The sequence below is a fragment of the Lutra lutra genome, chromosome 11, assembly GCF_902655055.1.
Source record: "Lutra lutra chromosome 11, mLutLut1.2, whole genome shotgun sequence".
In the NCBI taxonomy this organism is placed as follows: Eukaryota; Metazoa; Chordata; class Mammalia; order Carnivora; family Mustelidae; genus Lutra; species Lutra lutra.
The window spans coordinates 94,240,108-94,258,947 of record NC_062288.1 but is presented as its reverse complement, the minus strand read 5'-3'; the positions used below and the strand labels follow the sequence as shown (position 1 = coordinate 94,258,947).

The 18,840-nt window shown below is 51.6% G+C and overlaps 1 protein-coding gene across 8 annotated transcripts in view; it reads left to right on the top strand.

Moving 5' to 3' along the window:
- HIPK2 (homeodomain interacting protein kinase 2) overlaps window positions 1–18,840 on the top strand; it is a 180,601-nt gene that overhangs the window by 150,954 nt on the left and 10,807 nt on the right. For all 8 annotated transcript variants that reach the window (XM_047695196.1, XM_047695193.1, XM_047695195.1 and 5 more), the window contains exons 12-14: window positions 1,518–1,799; window positions 12,178–12,422; window positions 18,163–18,320. In XM_047695196.1, the coding sequence (XP_047551152.1) occupies window positions 1,518–1,799; window positions 12,178–12,422; window positions 18,163–18,320 (685 nt within the window). The remainder of the gene's footprint in view (window positions 1–1,517; window positions 1,800–12,177; window positions 12,423–18,162; window positions 18,321–18,840) is intronic.

The window sequence follows — 18,840 nt, the reverse complement described above, 5'->3', positions numbered from 1 at the left end:
CTGACTTCCTTTGAGTTGTCGTTCATCACGATTCTTCACTGGAGTATTTCTGACAATTCTGGGAAATTCATCTCAGATCTCTGGCAGCCCTGTGACAACACAGCTGTGTCATTATTAGATTGTCTGGCAACAGGGGCCACCATCTCAGCCCTTTGCTCTGTCATGCCCAGCGGTGTGGGTGGTCACACAGAACACTAGGCTGACCCTGGGCTGAGCTTAGCATCCTCAAAGCTCACCTTGTCAAGCAGGGGCAGTAAGAACTCTTTGCCTCCCCACCCATTGACAAGTCCCTCCCTGTTGCCCACTCATCACCCAGCTGGCTTTATGAAGGCTCATTGCCAGTATGTTTCAAGATCGATATAATTATACTGAAATTTTTGTATTTGCCTCTTTTGCCTTAAGGAAAACAGAAGGCTCTCCCTTGTTGGGTGGTACAGCCTGGCACCCTGTTCTTTAACAGTGCCACATGGAGATCCATTAACTGCTGAGGTAGTGAAAACATCATCTCAAAATTGCAACATAGTCACAATAACAAATGTATAGGTTTATGCTAAGTGCAAACAGTGGAACAATCTTATCAGTAAAACTTGTTACCAGCCTCCAGAAAGGGGCAAGCAACACATCTGATGCTAGCTATCTAGAAAATTAATCTACAGAATTATTTTCATCTTCCTGCCTCTCTTTTGGCTGGGAAGTACTAGAATCTCTAAGGACATAGAAGAGTCTTAAAAATTTCATGGGGCCTTCACTATTCAGATGCAACTAAGGTCAGCATGGGATGCTGGGGAGGGGAGAAGGGAAGGTATTTTTTTCCCCATAAGTAGCAGACACTACGTTTGCTAATTTGATAAGGAATTTTGAGCCAATCAAAGTCAAGATTAAAAGGTCCCTATTTAAGTACACCTTTCCCTCTTGCATTTTGCCCAGTTTTTCTCATTACAATTCAAACAGACGGTAAGCTTCCTATGAGGCCCAGGTGTCAAAGACGTGAGTGTTTTCATTTCATAAGTTGCAAAACAGCCATTAGCAGGGAAACTGAGGCTCTATGTGGCAAATAACATTTCTTTCAACTCCCTTCAAAACAAGACCCATGTACATTTGCAGAATTACAGAACAGAGCTCAGGAAGTGAGGCCTTGACCCTGAAGATAGGAGGGTGGGCAGACAACCTTGAGACCTTGGGCACTGCATTTGACCCCAGAAACCAGCCCAGTCCTTGGGCACAAGCGCTCTCCCTCTTCTCAGGCCCCTGGCTGCTCCCTTTCTCCCGCTGAGAACAGGCATGTGGCACTGGACCAGAGCCCAGAGAAGGCCAGGTCGCTGTCGTCGTGTGTGTTGCAAGTGACTGAAAGAATGAGCTCCAGGGGCAGCCGTTTCGGCAGTTACAGAAAGCGTCTGAGTTCCCTGAACTACTCACTTGGTAACAGAGGTTTGGCAAAGCCGGTGTCCCTAGACAGTTGGGCTCCTTGGAAGGAGCCACAGGGGCCTCCCTGATCATATGGGGCTTTGTCGTTCCAGAAACGTCTCCACCTGCGAAGTGTCCTCCTCGCAGGCCGTCAGCTCCCCTCAGCGGTCCAAGCGCGTCAAGGAGAACACGCCTCCCCGCTGCGCCCTGGTGCACAACAGCCCGGCCTGCAGCTCCTCGGTCACATGCGGCTGGGGCGACGGGGCCTCCAGCACCACCAGGGAGCGACAGCGGCAGACGATTGTCATTCCTGACACCCCCAGCCCCACAGTCAGCGTCATCACCATCAGCAGCGACACAGATGAGGAGGAAGAACAAAAGCATGCCCCCACCAGGTGAGCCCCCCCACCCCCCGCCAGGAGGGAGCAGGGCCGGGGTGCACCGTGTGCTGCTGGCTCACGCGGACAGTGCTCCATGGAACTGGGCCCCTTTCCATCATCGGACATGGTGATCGCAGTCTCCTGGCCCCGACATTCTGTTTTTGCCATGGTCTAGAGTCCTGAAGTGATTTCAAGGGAATGTCTGACAGATTTTCCATAATTGTTCAGTGCCCAAAGAAGTTTGAGTCACTTTGGTCATGAAAAATAGTTACAGTCCCTATACATCTGGGGGACCTGAAACCAACAGTACACAATGCCGGTGTATTTCAGCTCCTGTAGGCTTCAAAATCTCTGCCTCGGGCTGTTGAATCTATTCCCATTTGGTCAGGATACTTCTCTAGCATCACCTTGGCTCTCTCAGAATTTGAAATAATTGTCCAATTAATCAGAAATTTCTCGGTGTCTGATTAACCCAATCTTTTAAACTGCCAGTTGGCTCTTCAACCCAGAGAGCATTACTGTTTATTCCAAAGTAGTAAGAACTCATTTTACTCTGTGGATGCTTCCTGGGAAGGAAAAAGGAATATTTATTATATTTGTAAGACAGTTAGCCCTGGCGCCGAAGCCTCTTTTCCTACATTTTCCAGCCAGACTTGAACAGAGTGCGGTTTGTACTTGGGCTGCCTGACGAGCCCCTGGACTGTGTCCCTCTGGAACATTCGGTCCCCTGGCCTTTTGCAGCCCGGGGCTTTGTAGATCCCAAAGCCTCACAAGCCCAGCTCCAACCTCCCAGCTTCTCCCCGGACCAAGAGGCAGGGAAGGGAAAGGCCGTCTGCTGCTGAGTCCAGCGCTGGTGGCCAGCACGTGTCCTGGGACCTGAGGCAAAGCTTAACGATCACAGTTAGGCCCCAGTTATTAATCCCTGACTGAATACAGTGTCACTAATTAGTAATCACAAGTCTTCTTGATGAAATAATAAATTCTCACACCTGAAATCATTACCAAATGTACAGATAGGCTAATTAAAACCCTCTCACTGTCGCTACTCCTGCCCAGGCTATCCCCTTCCCGTCTTTAGAAGGAACTCAGTATTTTGCTTTGTTTGTCATGAGAGAGTTAGTATATGTCTCATTCCAGTGTCCTCTCCTCCTGTTTAGTGTCTCAGCCCGGTCCTCAGTGTGTCTCAGAAAAGAATGTCATAGAGCCCTTCTGGGACTGGCATCGGTTCCCTTTCTTGATGATAACCCTATGTTGATTAAATACTCTGTCCTCCCCAGCACCTCACATCCCCCTCCCCCAGTCCAGGAATATCATGGGCTCAGGTGGTCCCATCACAAAGAGAAAGGCTTCTCCCAGCCCACAGCAGCCTGTCCCTGTGTTTGTAGAGTAGGCCATAAAACAGGCCCAGCAGCCCTGCACAGCCCTTTGCTACAACTGGGAAAAAGAAAAAGCAATTTAAAAATCTGACAATCAACTAGATGGGACTATCATTTTTGAAGTATGAGATTCGAATTGACACGGAGCCTCCACATATGTGCTCAGGAGAGAACAGCGTGTCTAGGGAAGAGGGAGGATGAGAGAGCGATCTCTCCACCTATCAGACAGCTGCTGGGGCCGAACACTGCGCCAGGCCAGTGCACAGACTTCTCCCCCAGTGCTCCCCAGGGCCCCAGAAAGACAGAACTGAAATTCTTGGCAGAATGTAAGGACTTCGTTGTGAATCAGCTGAAACATGGGGGAGGGCTGGGAACGAGCTGATGGGCGGGCTCTTGTGTGAGGGACAAGTACCAGTAAGTGACGGTGGGCTGCTGAGGACCGGAGCTTCGTAAACTGGAAAATGCGGTGGCCCGCCTGCAACGTTACACCAAACACGGGAACCGGGGAGTTCTTGAGAAGGCTTCCAGCTGTCCGGCTATGACAGGAAGCTCTCAGAAAGACGTAATCATGTTTTCTGGAGAGATCAAATGACTGTTGCCTTAACAAAAAAGTGTTTCAAGACCCAAGAAGACAGGAAAGCGGATTTGAGTCTGAGTGGGATCAGACAGAAGCCCGTAGCTGTTTTATTTATAGAGAAACCACTGTATAATGTGTCCATGGTATTGTGACTTCCTTTTGGAGTGAGAGGAAAAGGGGGAGGATATATGATTACTTATTCTTAAAAATCAGAATTATCATAAAGCTTAACATAGTAAATATTGATTGGCCTCACCGGTATAAGACTTTGTGCTAGGCAGTGCAGGTGTCATATAAATAAGGTAGACGGGCTCTGTCCTTGGGGCGTTTCAGGGTAATAAGTGAGATACGACACATATAAATCATGACACAAAATGGAATATCGGCCCCCGTAAAAGCCAGAAGAGTACTGTGGCTGTTCAAAGGGAAAATAGCTTGGGGAAATAGCAGGGAAGAGGGGACTTTCTAAGGTCAGAGGTCCAAAGGGTGTAGATAAGCAGGAGAGAGGGTGAAATTGTGAATTCCAGCCCCAGTGGCACTGGAGCCTCAGAAGTAGGCCAGCAGGATCTGGAGCTCAGGGGGACAGGTGATCCAAGGGCAAGTGCAAGGCAGGAACAACAGGGACTTTCAGAATAGAAAGGGGATTGGAGGGTCTCCCCTTCAGTGAGGGTGGTCTGCTTCAGGAGATACCGAGGAGCTCAAGTGAAGGCTTCCGTCCTGGGAAAACAAGGATGCACCCCCACGTGCAGGTCAGGGAGCCTCTTGGCCTCAACTGGCCGGAAGCTTTTCTAACCCACCAGTGTTCCCTTTCGAACAGTCAAGACTTTGCTGCTTGTTCCCAAACCCAATTTCTCCTCCGCTATGAGCATCTTGATTCTGATCTGCTGTGTTCCCAGCCTCGTTTTCCATTTGCTGCTCACCTCAGGATTAGCGCCCTGACTCTGACTCTGACTGCTTCTGCTAATGTGAACCTGGCACAGCAGCTCGAGAGGGAGGGGGCCGACAACGCTCACCGGGACAGTAAGCACAGTGTCTCGTGGCAGTCGCCTATGCCGCCAGTGGCTTTTAGAGGCAGCATGAGATAAATCAAGGCAGACCCACTGTGTTAAACCTGATTGAGGGTATCATGGCATCTCTGGGACCAGATGACATTGCCTAGAAATTTTTAGAGGAATGCCGAGGCAGAATTATGATTCCAACCCCCGATATTCGGCACTTTTGGTTGCTGGAGCCCAGGGATGGTCAGCAGCTCCTGCTTTGTGAGGAGGACCCCAGAGCAGAAGGGGACAGGCTGGGTGTGAACAAATTAAGGGAGACGGGCATCCTGACAAACCTTCACTACGCATTCTTATTTGTACTGTCCCATGCATCATTGGACGGGATGTACAAGGCACATAACTGTCTCATTTGATAGGTAAGGAAGCTAAAAGCCAGAAAAGGTAGGTGACTTACCCCAACTGATTGAAGGCATCAGGTCCCATACCGTTGAAAACACGGCAGTCTTGATGATTGGCAAAGACAACTTGATTTCTCTTCAGTCCTTAATTTGACAGCGGTAAACTCCACCCCACCCCATCCTCCGACCACCATCGTGCTCACACACGGTCATGTCCACAGTCTATCTACCCAGCCCCGACCGGGAGCTCTCACAGCAAGAGGGCAGAGGGCAGAGGCCAGCTCTTCTGATTCTCTGAGAAGATGTTTTAAAGCGAGGAGGCCAGTCAAACCCCACCACCTGCTTTTTCTCAGTGAGTTGCTGTTGGAGGAGGGGGCCCCATGGGCATGGCTGGAGAATTGTTCTGGAGAGAGAAAAACCAAACTGGTATTTTTCTGGGTCCCCCAGGATGAGGTAATAGAACCGGTCCTATTTTAAATATTTACAAATGATTTTGATTAAAGAAACACTTGACTGTGCTGAATAAGCCATCTTCTCTCCCTTGAAATCTCCTGGGATGACATCTGTGGGTGCGCGCCCTACTATTCAGACCCTTTGCCAGCCTTGCCTCCCGCCAAAATTGTCCTTCAAGGGCTGTACCACACAACCTCTGGGCACAAGGGTAATTTTTAAAGTGTGTCACCAAAGCAGCTCATGTCAGCTGATCGGGTAGAAACCATTTTGTCCAGTCTTCTTAATCGCTCACATATTCGTTCATTCAGTTGTCTGGATATTTCTGGAAGACGGGTTTGATTTTCCTGATGTCGTCGGGGCACAGCCGCTTTTGGCCTCACTTGGCGTGTGAGCGGCCAGTCCCGAGTACAGCACCAAGGTTGCCAGAATGTAAACTTTATAAGAAGGTTGATTCGTTTTTGTCACTCGGTATTTTAAATAGGGATCTGACCCTAAATGATGTTCTTTATACAAAATTGAAAATCTCGAGCGATTACTCTCTTTAAAAGGCACAGTGAGGGGGCGCCTGGGTGGCTCAGTGGCTTAAAGCCTCTGCCTTTGGCTCAGGTCATGTTCTCAGGGTCCTGGGATCGAGCCCCACATCGGGCTCTCTGCTCAGCGGGGAGCCTGCCTCCCCGTGCCTGCCTCTCTGCCTGATCTGTCTCTCAAATAAATAAATAAAATCTTTAAAAAAAAAAAAAAAAGGGCACAGTGAGGACACCGCTAAACTGTTATGCCAAAGACTTGGGCCTGAAAAATGGACATCAGCCTAACAGAGGGCAACAGACATTTATGATTACACGGGCCAGGTCAGTGCACAGCGGACCCCGTGCCCATGGCCGGCCACCGGCCACCGTACCGCTCCTTCCTCCCCTCCTGGTTTGTAGGCCTGAGTGAAGAAGCGGGAGCCCGATGCACGGTGTCACTGCAAGGGGCTGTGTTGTTCTGCAGCGTTAAGCCACACAATCTGGGCTAAGTGTGGCCCCAGGTTGAGGGACAGTCCCAGCGTCCGACTCCTCTCGGGAGACGGAAGGATATTTAGTCAAGCTGACCTCACCGCATCCTCTGTTCCTTCGAAATACCCCTGCGGGGGGAGTGCTGTGCCGAGGGGCTGCCTTTTGAAGAAGAGACGCCGCACCTGAGGCTCCCCTGCAGCCTGCCCTGACACCACAGCGTGTGCCAGAGCCACCTCGGATGTGTCGTCGCAGCCTCGTGGGGCCACGGGAGGAGCAGGCGGGAAGGACCAGGTCCCACAAGGCGGAGCAGCGCTCAGTGGCCCGGTTGTGGGAGGAAACAGAAGAAGAACAAACACCTGCTTCTGTGGTGGGGGTTGGGGGGGGCCGTGGCTCCTTCCATGCCTTGCTTCTGATTTTCTAGAAGATGGTCACATACGACAGTCTTCCTAGCGATACATACGTGTGTGTGTGAGGAGAGAGGTACACACAGATATCAGTGTGTGGATAATGTAACTTGAATAGAACGTATGCATCAAATTTAAAATGGAGATTTTTGTGGCCTCACTAATGACTTTAAGTTGAGAGCTGTGTACTGCACTGGAAAGAGCGCATTAGCCTAGAGGCATCGGCTTCTGGCCTCTCTAGGTTCAAGGCACCCAGCCGTGTGCTTCTAACTGGGTGGAAGGGGAATGAGAACAGGACAGCAAGTCGCATGCGTCCCCCATGAAGGTGTGTGGGTCAGCAGCTCTCATCTCCATCAGCTGAGACAGCCATCCCTGTGCCCAGCCCCGTGCCCCATTAGAGAAGACCCCTGTCACCGGCACCAGAAGGAGGAGTTACAGTTAGTTAGCATTTTTGGTGCTTGTGGGCAGGAAGGGGGAGCATAAGAGAGATGATGCGGCAGAGTGATGTACTGAGTGCAAGCCCAGAATAACTGAACAGCAGAGAAGCGTAACCTGACTGCAAAGTGCGCTAAGGACTTGAGTAGGTATTTCTTAAGGAAAACTCGAAGTAGCCAACAGCTCTATGAAAAAATGCTCAGAATCACTCATCGTCAGGGAAACACAAATCAAAACCACAGTATCACCTTCTACCTGTCAGCATGGCTGTTACCAAATGAACAAAAGCGAAGAAGGTGTGGACGAGAATGCGGGGAGACTGGTGGGAATAGAACGCAAACCGATGCAACCATAGTGGGGAACTATGGAGATTCCTCCAAAAAATTAAAACCAGAGCTACTGTTGATCCAGCAGCCTCACTCCTGAGTGTCCATCTAGGAGAGCGAAGCCAGGACCGAAGAGGGAGCTATACTCCTGCGTTCATCGGAGCATGATTCGCAGTAGCCAAGATGTGGAAACATCCTACGTGTCCCTCAGATGAGCGGACAGAAGAATGGGTCAAGAAAATGCAGCACGTGAGCACAGGGAAATGCTAGTCAGCCTTAAAAAGAGGAAAATTCTACTTTATGCAAAAAGCTCTTAACACCAGGTTTCTAAAATAGTCAAGTTCGTAGAATTGAGCAGTGGGATTTCCCTGGCCGGCGGCGTGAGTTAGGCAACACCTACACCCAAAGTCAGCAGCGCTGTACCGTGCACTTAAGACTTTGTTAAGGGGATAGATCTCCTGTTAGGTATTCTAGTTGGTAGCATAATGGTCTTCACTGTGCAGTTTTGCAGTGAGCCTCAGGGGGACAGTGTCTGCGAAGCACTTTGACCAGCAGTTGTACATCAAATAAATGTTGTCTGTGGTCATTAATCAGTGTTGTAATTAGAGAAGAGTGCTGTTTCTCCCCTACAGCACTGACTGTGGAAGCAGAGCAGCGGAGGAAGTCACACAAAGTTTATCGGTGGAGATGAGTTTTGTCCCGGGTCTTGAAGGATGGGGCTGACCGAGACTGGCAAATAGAAATCAGAAACCCATTCCAGAAAGGGCCTGACAGGGCAGGAGTCCCAGGCTTGTGTCCATTCCTCCAGCAGGGGTTCCTCCATCGGGGCTGATTTCTGTACTTCCAAGCTCTTTATTTCTTCCCATCATTTTAAAGTGATGAAAATCAGCTGTTGCCATGACAACACAAAGCAATTTGTGAACTCTGGGAGCTTTGTTCTTTACTCAGAAGTGGTGTTCTGCCGAGGACATTGAAGGAAATGTTTCTCATTCTACTCCTCTCTCTCTCCGTTGCATTGCCCAATTCATAACGAGATTGATAAACTATCAATAATAATTAGACACTGTAGTGGAATGAACCCCTGTGGAATCAATACCTCTGAGCCAGAAAATCCGTAGTGGTGATGTCAAATGTGCACTCATTTTTAAAGTGACTCATTTAACAGCTTCCCATTTGTTCTCAAGTCTGCGTAGTGTATTTGGGCAGAGTGCAGAGATTTTTAACAGTAGGAGAGATTAAAAACAGAGCTATCAAATCAATTCACCTTTTCCGCTTGTCACAGGCAAACCCAAAAAGATATGTAAATTAGCCCTGGACTGTGTTGTTGGCTCTTTGCTCCTTAGGCATAGTGAGCTCTGAAAACAAAGGGTGGGACCCATGAACTGTTTCTGGAGGTTTAATCCCACGCTCCTTGTAGATAGCACGACCCAGACATGCAGGATCCTCGGCCTCTGAAGGAAAGGCTCATCAGGGTTTCCATCAGGAGACGGCCCTAAACTCTCACCACTCATTCACACTGAGCTGTCAGCCGTTGAGAGACTCTTGTCCGCAAGCCATCCTTCAGGGACCAGAAGCTCACTAATAAGTCTTGATGAGACCCGCCCAGTGGATCCTTTCATGCCACTTTCCCTGACAGATTTCAAAGCAGGTTGGAAGTGGAGGGATGTCCTGGGTCACACCAATATCCAGGCCATTGTCCGGGTCACACCGGTGAATGAACAGTGGAACCAGGACTCGAACACCAGCTCCCAGGACACATTTGGAAACCAGCTTCTGTTCTTCACGTGGGGTCCGCGCACCTGCAGCAGAACACGTATCTATGTGGCGAGATGACCTCTGCATCAGTGTGTATGACACAGCGGCATACTGTGTGACACAGTATGTGTCTTCATGACACAGACCTGGCTGTGGCAGAAGCTGAGCGTGGAGGACAGGGCGGCACATCTCCTCTCATCCGCTCTGGAACTGGGCGCTGTACAGAGTCCTGGCCTCCGGGGCCTCTTCCCCCGGTCCTGGGACCGTTTTGTGATGGTGTAGGCATGACGGAAGGGGGGCCCTGCGTTAATTCCGCTCTGGGCTCTTGTGCCTGATGCTGCTGTGAACACCGGCGTACAAGTGTCTGTCCGAGTCCCCACTCTCTGTTCCTTTGTGCAGGTACCTAGGAGTGACATTGCTGGGTCCTAGGGTAATTCTGTGTTCAGCTTTTTGAGGAACAAGCATATGGGCTTTTTGCATTTCAGCTGTTAAAAGTAGGAAGCATAGGTCTTCATTAATTAAAGTGTATCTATTTTATCAAAGTTTATGTGAAGAGCTGTAAATCTATGCAGTCAATCCATTCCTCGCCTGCCTTTGAGCTCCTAACAATTGTCATCAGCACAACTCATTTGACAGCTCATCACAGAAGCCTTTGTGACATCCATTATTCTCTTTAACCGATTATTTTAAAGCTTTTGCTCTTTAACTTGTCATGTTTTTATACAGTCCCCCACTGCAGTTTTAATCATCTCAAGGGCAGAGGCAAGTATTGTAGCTCTTTGAGCAGGAATTCCCCGTCGCACCTACCACAGATCTCCAAGATAGCTAACTAATGAGATTCCATTTCTTTCATACTGATCTTCTGGTTTATTCATAGACTGAAAACTTCTCCCTCAAATCCGTGCCTCGACAGAATTCACTTTGCCAAGATCTGTTTTTGCAAACCTGTTTTCATGCGTTAAATGAGGTAACACAACCCAGAATGGTCATAATAACAGCTGACTTTTATGCGCTTATCCCATGCCATCCCCTATCCAAAGCATTTCCGTGTATGTTCTCAGTTCTCAAGGTCAGCCTGTATATGTACGTACCGTTGTTACCCACGTTTGACCGAGAAGGAGACAGTCACTCAGAGTTGAGTAGCTAACTCCCCACGGCCACACAGCCAGCAGGTACTGAAGGGGCTGGCCGCAGGGCCCATGTTGTGAGCCACGGACACAGTTAGGGAGGGACCCTTCTCCCCTGAACCAAGAAGGACAAAATGTGTGGCCATCTTCAGCCCAAATGTCAGTCATGCCAGGCTTCAAGGAGCAGGGTGGTTCAGACCTTCTGTGGGTCACCTCCCAGCTTTTTGTAGGTCCCTCTTCGGCTGCCCAGGGCTCTCGAGCTTGCCCACATCTCTGCTGCCCTTAGGATGGCAGGGATCTGTCTTGGAAAGAGTCTGGCCTGTGACTGGCCGCGTGACCTTGGGCAAGACACCTGGGGGAGGGGGCGTGGTCGTTCCATTAGGCTCTCCATAAATAGCAGCTTCTTCTCTTAGCAAATTAGTTGGAAACTGACCATCTGACGTAGGCAGTCGATATTTCTTAAAAATAGATAATCAATATACAAAAATAGATGTAAATCCATTTTTAAAACCTTCATAATAAGCAACAAATTCCATATCCATCATCCCACCAGCGTGTCCTGGAGGCAGACAGAATTGGTTCCCAAAGGAGCCGCACCAACGTAAATATCTTGGGAGAGAAAATGTGTTGGCCACAAGCCATCCGAGCTCGTTCTTCCCTATCAGATACGAGAGGAAAACCAGAGATCCTGAGCAACTCTCTCCCCATGGGAGCCCTTCTGACCTCCCCTAGATACAATGCTGTCCCCTCCCTGGTCCTTGGCCCCGACTGGGGGTGGGGGGTGACAGGGAGGCCAGGCCTCCTGCAAGGAAGAGACTCTCAGACATCTGAGTGGCCTGTGCCACAAAGTCATTGCATGTAAGACCACACAGCACAGGTGTGGCTGAGGGTGTCCCATCCAGCTCCCGATTTCTTTCACCCAGCGTGTCTGACTCGGGCTGTGTACGGTCAGCCTCTCAGACCCTCACTCTTCCACCCCTCTCTCTGCATCCTGTGTCCTCCTGGACGTTTTGCTCCCTCCTGCCTGCGTTCACCAGATCTCCCAGGCCTGAGCCTAAGCTGACGGTGCTCCCCTCCCAGCCCAGGGCCTCAGGCTACAGGGTCTTGCTGGGCTTTTTCTGCTTGCAGAGCTGTCCCCTTCTGGTGGCTCAGAGGGTACTGCCACACAGCTGTGGGCTACAGGTGCCTCCCCTGCAGTTCTGCCAAGTCCTGCTGCAGGGGGAGAGTCCAGTGCCACCTAGAAGCTTCTCCCGGGTTCCAGAAGCACCTGTGGGTCCAGCTCCAGTCCCTTTCTCCTGTCTTCACGAGTCCCCTCCTCCTCCTACTGCTGGTTAGACGGGTGACACTTGTGTGCCTCGTCTCCTCATGAGGGTCTGGAGAACAGACATCACATTCCTGCCCCCTCTCCAACTCCCCTCTCCCCTCTCTACTCGCTTCTCCTGTCTCAGAACGCCAAGAGGGGCCTCTCACACAGCCAGTTCTGGAATGCTGCTTGGTATCTCACTTCACAGCCGCCTCACAGTTCTGATTTCTCCCTTTCCGTTTTCAGCACTGTCTCCAAGCAGAGAAAAAATGTCATCAGCTGTGTCACGGTCCACGACTCTCCCTACTCTGACTCCTCCAGCAACACCAGCCCCTACTCTGTGCAGCACCGCTCTGGGCACCACACCAACACCTTTGACACCAAGGGGGGCCTGGAGAACCACTGCACCGGGAACCCCCGCACGATCATCGTGCCACCCCTGAAAACCCAGGCCAGCGAAGTGTTGGTGGAGTGTGATAGCCTGGTGCCAGGTAATCGGGGGCCGGGACACCCCTCTGCCTCTCCGTGCACGGGTTTCCTTGGGTCCTGCGACGAGTGTCGTGTTGTGTGAAAGCTCCTAAGCCCTGGGCCACTGTATCTCCCAACCCAAGGATTTCGCTCAGGTAGCCAGGGTAGGATTCCACTTATCACCATGTAGAAGCAGCTGTTTCAACTTTTTTGTTTCTGTAAAGACTACCTCGCTGCCTTTACAGTGGCTCCCCCACTGACGAGCCTGATAAAGATAGGAAATAAAAGCCACCCAGCCCCCACCTTGCTCGTCTGGGATGACACCCGGCTTAGAGAGTTCCTGACCTAGTAGAGCAGCTTCCTGTGTGGAAAGAACCTTCTCTGAGTCTTGGCGGGTGAGGGTGATGTAGGCTCCCCTTGGCGTCCCCTCAGAGCTCGCTGTTGGGACGAGAGGTCATAGCAAGTGTGCTTGTCTCCTTACCAGTGCATCTCATGAAGGCCTGAAAACTAGACTCTAGAATGAAGGCTGAGAGCATAACCTTCCAATACACTTAGCGGCTCCCCCCGATTTGCTAGTCTCCCTTCAGCAACTCCCTTGTTCATGCTCACCAGTGGAAGAATTTAGGGAGTAAGCCAGAAGCCATCTGCTTTTCTGCCACAAACTCAAAGAAGATTTTGTTCAGATGCAGGGAGCCGTTCGTCAGGAAGGACCCCCGTCTAGGTCATGTGCTGCAGGAGGCCTTGGAACCTTCTTGGGGTGGTCACCACATGTAAGCCCACCAGGTTTTGTCACTGAGAGTGACCTTCAGGGTGGGGTCTCTAGGGACTGTTCTAGCCCGGTGCCATAGGCCAGCCCACATAGTGTGGGACACAAGGACATCTCTTTCCAGAGCCTTCTTTCTCTACCCAGGCAAGGGTTTTAGTAGAAACCTTGGCAGGAAGAAACATTCTCTAGAACCAAAGGAACCTGTAAGGCAAACAGAGTTGTTCACCGAGGAGACAGGACTCCTTAGAGCAGAGGCCCTCACAGTTCTTCTACTCATATATCTCTTAAGTAATTGCTTGAAACTATATCTATTGCATATTTTTAAGTTTAAATATTGGCAAAGGATGTCATTTCTGTCATGTTGTATGTTGTGTCACTGTTGAAGTACTTCGGATATGTGTGTCAAAGCCTCAGAACTACAGATTCAACTCATCCAGTCCATGGGGACACAGCCTTGTCCCCTCATGAGCAGCCACTCCTTGTCATCAGCCAGGCAGCCAAGCTAGTTCACCTCTGTCAAAAGTGGCTTCCCTGTGACAGCCTCCTCATTTCTGAATTTTGTTTCGTGCAGTGGAGTAGGGAGTTTCCAAAGCGTCTGTAGCCTGAACAAGAGAAGGCTGGGCAGCCTTCGGTGTTTCTTACCCAAGATGGCCTGGCTTTGCTAGCGAGGGACTGTCTGTCCCTCAGGAGTCGGTCAGCTTTTTCACAACTGGAGGCAGGGCACCGAGTCCGCTTTCCAGAGTGAGAAGCAAGGGGAGGCACATGGATATGAGAGAGAAGGTGGGAAAGGAAACCAGCAGATGCTAAGGCTGGTGAATCCGTTCAGGAAAAGATAACATTTGCAAACTCAGAATCTGGAAACTGGCCCTTTTAATCTCTACTGCCACATACTTTCCAGTCCTTAGGAAGCCCTACACACGCTGGCTTCGGTTGCAGCCTGCGAGTGGCCGCCTGACTGGCTCATTCAGGAAAGCGTGTGACTCTTGATCTCAGGGTTATGGGTTTGAGCCCCACGTTGGGTGTAGAGATGAGTTAAAAAAAATAAAATCTTAAAAAAAATTTTTTTTAATTGCAGCTTGCAATGCACGTAGCTTGGTGTGAAGGGCTCTCCTACCTAATTAACAGTAAAGGTCTTAAGACTGTGTTGCTGAAACCCTTAAGGAATTCTGGCCCTTTTATTGAGCAGGAAGAGGAGCTAGTCCTGCAGTCTTAAAAACCAAAAACTGGGGCACCTGGGTGGTTCAGTCAGTTAAGCTTCTGCCTTGGGCTCAGGTCATGATCCCATGGGGTTCCCAGCTCAGTGGGGAATCTGCTTCTCCCTCTGCCCCTCCCCTCCGCTCACTTGTGTGCACATGTGCACACACTCGCTCTCTCAAATATGTTATTTTTTTTAAGTTAAAAAAAAAAAACCCTCCAAAATCCAAATTTTTAAGTTTACAGCAAACTCAGTGGTGGTGAGGCCTGACCTGAATTAGCAAGGGGCTGTTCACAGTTTCTTTGTCATAGTCCTCTGTGCCGCTTCGTAAAATATCCCTGGGTTTTGGAGCAGAAATGTTCTTGGCTTTGATTACAGTTTGGTGCCCAAGGCCGTGCTGGGGGTAACCTAACATACTGGACCTTTCTAAAATCTGAAATTTTAGTCACAAAAATGTGTGACTCCAAGGATTTTAGATCAGGGATTGAGACCTACAGCATGAGACCGTGGGTTTTGTTACATCAAGAGTGCACCCCCAAGACACCTCAAGGGAACGCTGTGACAGTCACATTCCCTTTAAAATATGGTTAATTTTCTATAGAAATTGGTTCAAGATAGACTTTCTTGAGGTCACCGAGGAATTAATTTTTTTTTAAGATTTTATTTATTTATTAGACAGAGATCACAAGTAGGCAGAGAGACAGGCAGAGAGAGAGGAGGAAACAGGCTCCCTGCTGAGCAGAGAGCCCAATGCGGGGCTCGATCCCAGGACCCTGGGACCATGACCTGAGCCGGAGGCAGAGGCTTTAACCCACTGAGCCACCCAGGCGCCCTAGAATTAATTTTTTTTCTAAATGTGGTTGCTGCTAATTTTTCTTAGCCTTTTAAATCAGCATGAGAGAGGAGCCAGAATCTACGGGTTAGAAATCCGCCTTGGAATTGTGTCTGCCTGTGGTGCTGGTTCCCTTCCATGGAAGGTGACACCCTTGTGAGGACAGTTACTGAAACTGTAAGACCACCTAGTCCAACCCCCAGTGAAGAGCAGCGCAGAGACCAAGGGCTGGCTTTGCCGGCACGACAGCAGCCTTGGGTCTGGAAACCACAAAGGCGGGAGAGGACAGCTTTCCGGAGCCATATTTCATGCCTTTCAAGTTCCATTAACCATTTCCACGGGCAGGGGGCCGTTCTGAGCGCTTACCCCACCGCCTCTCCCCAAGAACAGCTGGGAGTCTCTGAGGGCTGTTTCTGATGGAAAAGAGAAAAGGGGGGGGAAGGTCGTTCTTCGCGGTACGGCTACTGGTTCCAAGCAGCCAGGCACTGCTGTCTCTGGGGAAGCCCGCCGTATAATTTTCTGCCGCAGAGAGAGATTAATTTTCCCCCAGGAGGACATGCTGCACAGTCTTTCTGGTGAGAGGCAAGAGGCAGGAAGGAACTTCATGCTGGTGCCTGCTCGTCCCCAGCCTGGGCGGTTTCTAACACTATACCACTCGCTCCAGCATCATCCTGGGCTCAGAAAAATCAGGAAAGCAGCCTTCCTCAGGATTCTGGTGCTCAGTTGGCCCGAGAGGCCAAGGTGGGACCACGTTGCAGCACTGCCCCCAACCCGCACCCCAGCTGGAGTCCTGGGTGTTCCCCGGGCCAGGGTCAGGAAGAATGCTGTGCAGGTCACAGGTCCTTTTCTCACAGAACTCTCCCCTCCCGTGGCTCTCAGCTCAGGAAGGAGCCCTGGGGATTTCTCCTGCCACCTTCTCAGGTCTTCTGGGTTAGTCCAGCTTCTTCTGAAAGGCAGCAGAATGAACTCTACACTGCCTTAAGACACACAATTTACTGGAAGGAATTAAGAAGGCCTAGGGAAAAGTTCAGCAGCCCTGTCCCAGGCTGGGCCAGAGCCAGAATTCCCGGGACCCGGGCCGCTGGCAGCCGACGCCTTCTTCCTGGAGCACTGCTTCACCCCGCCCCGGCGACTCCAGCCTCCCAGCTGTCTGTTTCCAGGAGACGGGACTGGGTTGTCCCAGCTTGGAGTGGACACCCGTTCTTGAGCAGCATTAGCTGGGGGACAGGGCTCAAAAATGAAGACATTTGCAGTAGCTAACACACCTAACGCTTTTAAGAGCGTAATGTGACAGGTGCTAAGCGGTCCATGTACAGTCTCTTATGTGAACCTCGAGACAGCCCTCTGTGAAGCTACCATTCTTCTCCCAGCTTCCCAGATACGAAAATGGAAGCACAGAGAGGTTAACTAACTTGACTGAGGCCAGGCACTGGACCTCGCCAGAGTCCGGCTTCCCAGCCCACCCACACTCTACAGCACCCTCCCACTCACCTAGTGCGGACAGCACCCCCAGGGGCTACCTTGGGAGCCAAAGCCTGTTCCCAGGGTGGCGGATCTTTGAGAACAGCCACAGCATGTCCCTAATGGCTCCAAGCCACACCTCGGGCTTGACCTTCAGCACTTGCCCTCTGCTGCCCTTGGCACTTTATTCATCTCAGCAAGAGAAAATGGTTCTCTTCATCTCTGGGCCCCCCTGTAGGACCCCCTCTGAGCCAGGGGGTCCTTATTCGTGCTCTGACCCAGGCCCCATTCCCTGTCCCCGCAGTGGTGGTAGCAGGTGCGTGCTGGGCTCTGTCTCACCATTTCATCTAAAACTCCTAACCTCTTACAGTCTCAGGCTGTGGATACCTTGAGCTCAGGCTCATTACCCCAGAATGTCCAGAGAGTTGAAGTAGGAGCAGAGAGACAGCATCCCCAGCTGGGGCCCAGACGGCAGAAACAGTTTGTGACCTGCTACAGAGCAGCAAGGACTTCTTCTCCATCCCTCACCTGGCAGGGTTCCCCAAACCCCTCCACCCTCCAGCTCTCGGAGGGCCTTGGAGAGTCTGACTGGGTTTGGCTTTTGTACACCTCCATACTCCGGGGCCTAGCAGGCCAGGCTCCTCTCCTGCGGTGCTTGTTGCTAATAGAGATGCCCAGGCACACCCCTCCCCTGGTGTTCTGATATGGTGGGTGGGAGGACCCCCATTGGCATGGGAGGACCGTGCCAATGCACGGTCAGATTGGGAGTCTCTGTGAGGACCCCCGGCTCCCTCCCCAGTGAGGCAGCTCTCCCTTTCCTGGAGGGGGGCTGCTGCCTGTGGGGCCGGGAGGCTCCCCGTGGACTTCACTGTGTACCCCAGTCCACCATCCCCAAGTGCCAGTTTCCCAGACCTTCAGTCTTCACGTTTCTCTCCCTCGGCAGTCAGTCAGTGTTCTCTCTTGCTGGCCCCAGCTGTCTGCTCTCTGACTTGATCTCCTCACCCTGGGACTTGTAATAGAGTTGCTCCAACCCGGTTCCGTCAAGGGCCTGCTCGTTGTGACGTGTGCCTCATTCATACTTCGCATCCTCTGGCCCGGCCTCGCCTGTTGTCCCCTAGCCACCAAGGGCGGCTTTTTTCCTGAGGCTCCATTTCCTGTACCCTGCCGATCACCGCGTCTCCGGATCTCAGCAGACAGCCCTGGATGGGGCACGAAGAGCTACAGAGACCTCTCCTCCTCTCCTCCGTTAGACCCTCCTTGTGCTCTTTGGTGTCCCCAGACAGGGAATCCCAAGTCCAACAAGCTGGGACTTCCTCCAAAGCCCAGTGGCCAGTCCAGCGTCCTGGCAGACTCTTCACCGGGTCTCAGGGAGATGAGGCTGATGTTGAGGGCTGGTCCCGGGAACGCGCTCCTTCCTGGCAGAGCAGCCGTGCTTTCCTAGAGGGCAGGGTCTTCTGGGCAGTGGAGGGCCTGTGACCAGTCTGTGACGCATGGTTCTTCCCCACACAGTCACCACCAGTCAGCACTCGTCCTACAAGTCCAAGTCCTCCAGCAACGTGACCTCCACCAGCGGTCACTCTTCAGGGAGCTCGTCCGGAGCCATTGCCTACCGGCAGCCGCGGCCAGGCCCGCATTTCCAGCAGCAACAGCCTCTCAATCTCAGCCAGGTGAGTGCCGTCCGGCCCTGGCCTGCAGGCCTGCAAGTCATCTGGGATCACCGCAGTCCCCTCCCACCTCAGCTGCCCAGCAGGTGGCCATGGCTGTGGCTCAGAGGGCCGCATTCCCCTGGTGGCCGGATGGGTCCCCAGGGACCTCTGCCTTCTTGCCACCATGGGTTACGCTGGGGGAAGTACGTCTCCCTGGGTCCCAGAGAGCCAGCCCCGAGTACAGTAAGTTGTCTCGTGTCACAGAGGACTCAGTGGCATGGTGTCAGAGCCTTACAGCAGGATGGCCCCCAGCTCGCCCTCCCAGCCAGGCAGAGGCTAACACATCGCGTCCTGGCCCTGGCAGACCAGGATGCCTGAGGAGGATCTGCAGGCTGACAACGGCGGGCTGACTGGCCCATTGCCGTGAGGGAGACCAGGCCACACGTGGGGAACCCCAAGCCGAGGGCAGAGAGGACTCGGAGACATTGGGTGGCGTTGAGGGGGAATTACACGTGAGCAGAGTCTCCGCGGCACAGCGGCC